This window comes from Guillardia theta (genome assembly GCF_000315625.1).
Source record: "Guillardia theta CCMP2712 unplaced genomic scaffold GUITHscaffold_101, whole genome shotgun sequence".
In the NCBI taxonomy this organism is placed as follows: domain Eukaryota; class Cryptophyceae; order Pyrenomonadales; family Geminigeraceae; genus Guillardia; species Guillardia theta.
The window spans coordinates 253,520-258,464 of record NW_005434573.1 but is presented as its reverse complement, the minus strand read 5'-3'; the positions used below and the strand labels follow the sequence as shown (position 1 = coordinate 258,464).

General features: G+C 53.1%; 2 protein-coding genes across 2 annotated transcripts in view; one reads left to right on the top strand and one right to left on the bottom strand.

The window, feature by feature from the left end:
* Positions 1–603: 603 nt before the first annotated feature.
* GUITHDRAFT_145364 (hypothetical protein) lies at positions 604–2,775 on the bottom strand (the record flags this gene model as incomplete). The annotated part of the gene is made up of 11 exons (XM_005823938.1): positions 604–679; positions 733–895; positions 933–1,074; positions 1,247–1,294; positions 1,340–1,405; positions 1,453–1,515; positions 1,559–1,612; positions 1,668–1,748; positions 1,804–1,891; positions 2,231–2,421; positions 2,755–2,775. 11 exons carry the CDS (start codon positions 2,773–2,775, stop codon positions 604–606), a joined length of 993 nt encoding a protein of 330 aa, XP_005823995.1.
* Positions 2,776–4,098: 1,323 nt separating this feature from the next.
* GUITHDRAFT_158636 (hypothetical protein) overlaps positions 4,099–4,945 on the top strand; it is a gene marked incomplete at both ends in the record, with an annotated part of 3,365 nt that continues 2,518 nt past the window's right edge. The window contains 4 exons of the mRNA XM_005823937.1: positions 4,099–4,152; positions 4,218–4,284; positions 4,364–4,434; positions 4,480–4,515. Coding sequence (XP_005823994.1) covers positions 4,099–4,152; positions 4,218–4,284; positions 4,364–4,434; positions 4,480–4,515 — 228 coding nt within the window. The remainder of the gene's footprint in view (positions 4,153–4,217; positions 4,285–4,363; positions 4,435–4,479; positions 4,516–4,945) is intronic.

Below are 4,945 nucleotides of genomic sequence, written 5' to 3'. Positions count from 1 at the left end.
CGACCATCAACCTGGGCTAAACCACAGAGGAGGAGGAGGAGGAGGAGGAGGAGGAGGAGGAGGAGGAGGAGGAGGAGGAGGAGGAGGAGGAGGAGGAGGAGGAGGAGCGGAGGAGGAGGAGCAGAGGAGGAGGAGGAGGAGGAGGAGGAGGAGGAGGAGGAGGAGGTTGTGGTGGAGGTGGTGGAGGTGGTGGAGGTGGTGGAGGTGGTGGTGGGAGAGGAAGAGGAAGACGATGACTACGACGACAATCACTTTTTACTGCGGTGGTGGTGGTGATAGTAATGATGTTTAGAGGATGAGGAGAGTGTGAACATACAACCAATGAACGATGACGCCCTCTTCTTCTAGATGACCCTCAGGTTTGCGGTGCTGATGGTTTCGATCATCACGAGGAGTATTGTTGCAACTGTCTGAAGAAACTCGTGAGTCAGTTGTTACTTGCTCGCTCTATGCTCAACCCCTTGCAGTTCAACTGGACAGACTATGAGCAGGAGGCCTGTAAACAATGCAAGGTAAGGAAGGAGGAGGCAGAGAAAAGTAACAAGACCATCTAGGCAAGAGCAGCAAAATACAAGTGTATGTACAGGAGTAGGCAACATGTCCTCATTCTTGCAACTTCTCTTGATCCCACCATGCCAACTTCAACTCAAAGATCTGCTGGCCTGACAAGGACGGGGACCTGTTCGTCGGGTTCAGAGAAGAGGGAGCGACTCAAGAGAAGAGGAAGTGAACCTCGTGCCTTCCTCCGCTTCCCCATCGGGCTTCGCGTCCTTGTCCTCCGATCTCTCGCACTTCCTCCTCTTCGAATCCCCCCGCTCTTCTGACACGCCCTTGCCCATCATGTCCGGCAGGACAAGGCGACATGCTTGCAGTGCCAGGGTGCCTTCAGCCTGTCCTGCATGTCATGTAGTTTGGTCTACCCTCCCTCGCACTTGCCTCCATCGTCCTCGCCCTAGTCTTCGCCTCTACGTCCATGCTGAACTCCCTCCTTGTCTCCTCTTGCAGTAGATCGCCACTGCTTCCGCCAATTCCGTACATCTCATCCCCTACGACTGGGCAGCCAGCAAAGGCCATCTGTTCAACCGTTACGACCAAGTCAAGGTAAAGTGATGGAGGAGGAGGAGGAGGAGGAGGAATATCATTCAGTGAAGCAGGATAGGATAGAAGGCAGATCGTCAGCACAGGGGTGGGGTGGGGTTCGCATGATAGCAGGGGAGGCCGCTGACAAGCAGGAGAGGAGGGGGACCTGGGCTCGGATCTGATGGGTCCGTCCTGTGATGAGTTCGATGCGAACCTGAGGAGAGGGGTTGAGAACATGCTCTCAGCAGATTCCAGCGACCTCGTAGACCTCCAAGGGCGATTTATCCTCCTCAGCATCTGCCTGCTTCTCATCCCTAACTCTGCTCTGTGCTATCGTTGGAAATGTTCTCCGCAGCAGGCCCTCCTTCTCACCTGTTGTTGCAAGACAGAGGCCGCTCGCTCCGACAGGCTCGCAGTCTCCCTCCTACTCGCCGACTACTTCGCCGTCAGGTCTCTGCTGTCGGGCAGAGCTTCCTACCTTGACGACGAGCCTGCACTCCAACCATCCCTCCCTGGCCGCTGTGTCCAGCACCTGAGGATCCAACTCCGTCCCGTCCAGCACACGCAGCATCCAGACTCGCCCTCACCTTGGGCGACCTCTTTGACGGCTCCATGTAGTGCACCAGCTCTCCGAGGGGAGGATGGCCCAGCACCAGGGCCTTGTACTCCTGGCGGCAGGGTCACTAGCAGAGAGGGGCGGGGACGAGGGCCAACCTTGGACACCTGATGTTCTCGCAGCAGCCGGTTGAACCGTGAGACAAACTCCGAGCGCTTCCCCAGCACGAGCAGCCCGTGGGTGGGCACGTCCAACCTGTGCTCACCTCCTCAGTCGCCCGCAGCTTCAGGCGCCTCCCACCGATGCATGGCTGTCAGCTCACGGCAGCCAAGGACCCGAGCGGCGCAGGAGCAGACGGTCTCGAGCCGATTGTCAAGGGAAGCATGCACGGGTACCCCCCCGGCTTGTTGACGACCACATAATCCTCATGCTCCTTGACGATCCTTTTCCTCCAGTCCACCTCCCGCGCTACATGAAACCTCCTGGGACTGAGTCTCTTGTCATGACCTGCAGTCTCCACCCCTCCTCCCTGCTCCATCCCCCACCCTCTCTTTCTCGTTCACCGCGTGCTCCCCTCACTCCCCTCGTACTGACCTCGAGTGGATCCGGACATAGGCGTCTTTCTTGACCAACACCTCCTCCTCCCCGTCCATCGTCGCTCGTACTCGGTCGACGTAAACTGCCCCGAGACGGATGAGCTCCGTCGCATGCTGCATGCTTGCCCCAAGGCTCTTCGACACAACCTCTGCCAGAGCTCCATCCTGCTCCGCCCGTACATGCTTCACCTGATCCGAAACTCAGCAAGGATGCAGCGCCTCCCTCACGAGTAGTGGGCAGAAATCCGCAGGATGTGCGAGAGATCAGCGAGAGATCAGCGATATTAGACCAGACATGAGTTATCATTGTGGAATGTCTTGTATCTAAGAGGAACTTGGTCGAAGAGGAGCGAACAATCAAAACAGGAACAGGATTGAGCGGATCCAGATTACAGGAGGGATCGTTGAAACGATTGATCGATCGAGGATCAGGAACTAGAGCAAGGAGAGGGAAGAGATTCATGCATAAGATAAGCAAGAGAAAGATCGGAGGAGGAGGAGGAGGAGGAGGAGGAGACGTACTTGCTCTGGTCCTTCCGCCATGGTGAGGAGGAGGCGAACTGAACCAAAACTAAACTAAACTAAACGTATTGTTGAACTAAATCAATTTCATCAACGAGGGGTGGGGAACTACTGTACGGGGTGGAGTGGGTGGGGGTGGAAAATAGTTTCTATCAGAGGAGGGGTACTAGAAGTCTACATATAAGGAATTTCAGGGGGTGGGGTGTAATGAATAGGGGTTGGGCAAACACTCTATGGGTGGGCTTTTTTTATTTCTAAAGGTTTTATTTGAGGGCACGTGCTATGACCCCACCCTACAATTTCAGGGGAAAAGAAGGGAATATCTGGGGGTGAAGATCTCTTGGGGATCTGTGGGGGGAAGCGGTCCCCGATCATTGTATTTAAAGTTGGCAGAGTTTTACACATATACAACTGTACCAATTATGTATTAAAATTTATTTATCACATTAAAACTATCAAATTAAAGTTAGTTTATGTTATATATATTTATATGATAATAAAATTCAATAGTAGATCTGCGATCAATAAAAGAAAACATTTTGGACGCCAATGTGCAAAAGAATGATTAGAGTAAACCATTTCTACCAGGATGTTAGATGGGAAAAGAGGGGGTAAGGATTTCATTGGGGAGGGTCATGTGAAATCCGAAGGTAAAATACGGGTACCTTTTCCCTCATTTGAAGGTAAAAATAAGGGGTGTAATAATGCTACTGGGGGTACAATGAATAAAGTGTAGGTAGGGGGTGATCGATGCACCTCCTTGGACTGCAAGTATGGCGGACGCCGGCAGGTAAGATGAAGAGGCGGCGGCGGCGGCGATGGAGGAGGAGAGAGAGGAGAAGAGCGAAGATATCACGTGGATAAAATGAAGAGGGTGAGAGTGCAGCAGAGGAAAAGAAGGAAGGAGCGAAGGATGTAGAGAGAGAACAGGATGTTGTGGAGGTGGTCATGTGGGATAGACTGGGTAAGAAAAGCGCTGGAGTGGAAAGGATGCGAAGAGACATGGAGATTCATAGTAGTGATATATGTGGTCATAAAGTCGATGAATCATAGGAACACAAAGATGAGATTGCAGGCTGTTGGAATGAGCTGGTGTGGAGAAAGAGGAGGTTCAACGAATCTAACGTGATGGAACGGATACGGGAAAGCAAGGTAGAAGATTAGAAAGAAGGGAGAGCGGAATGTTGCCCATTGGCTATGAGTCGTGGAGATCATGAGGGAGGTTTATCTCGGAGGAGGAACAAGTTTGACAAGTGAAGGGAAGGGGAGGGGAACGAGGACAACAAGGGGCAGGAAGGTCGAGGCAGGGATTCGTGGGTTGACGGAATGCGATTCGTCAGGTACATGGCCCGAGGAGTCTCGGCGAGCAAGGAAGACGTGCACAACGCTATCAAGAATGTAGGACATGCTTCTTCTCTCGATCGCTGCGCTCATATTCTCCCCTCCCTCCTCCTCCTTCTCAGGTCGACAAAGGATTGTTCCCCCGTGCGTTCTGCAAGATCATTCCCGACCTTCTGGCTGGCGATCCAGGTAGGAGAGGAAGAAGTGGAGTCTCTGTGCTCTGAGGAGAGGAGGAGAGGGAGGGTCACATTCTGACGTGAGCATGTAGAGTACTGCAACATCATGCATGCGGATGGCGCAGGAACGAAGTCTTCGCTGGCGTACATGTACTGGAAGGAGGTCAGTCCTTCTCTTCCATTCCTCCCTCTCACCTCCCTTGCTCAGACCAAGGATGCGTCAGTTTGGAAAGGCATCGCACAGGTTCCACCCGACGCTTACGCTCCTCCTCCACTTCCCCTACCTCCTCTACCTCCCTTCCTTCCTCCTTGTTTTCTCTCTCCTCAGCCTCTTCCTCTTCCCTATACCCTCCTCCTCCTCCTCCTCCTCCACCACCACCACCTGCAGCTCCTCCTCCTTTCTTGCCTCATGTTCTGATGATTCTTGTAGGTGGAGGGAGGGGTCGAAGGAGTATGGGACACGCGGACAACAGCTTCTTATACTCCCAGACGGACAGAACATCTCCGCCTCGACCATCGGCCTATGGTAGGTGTGCTCCTGTTCCTCATCGTTGAAAACTAGTTGACGTGATCATGGAGGACTAGAACATATCAAAAGCCGTTGAAGAGTAGAATTGTCGACTCTGGATGCCCCTATGACAGGGTAATAGGTCTTCGCGGGAGAAGGGGAAAGA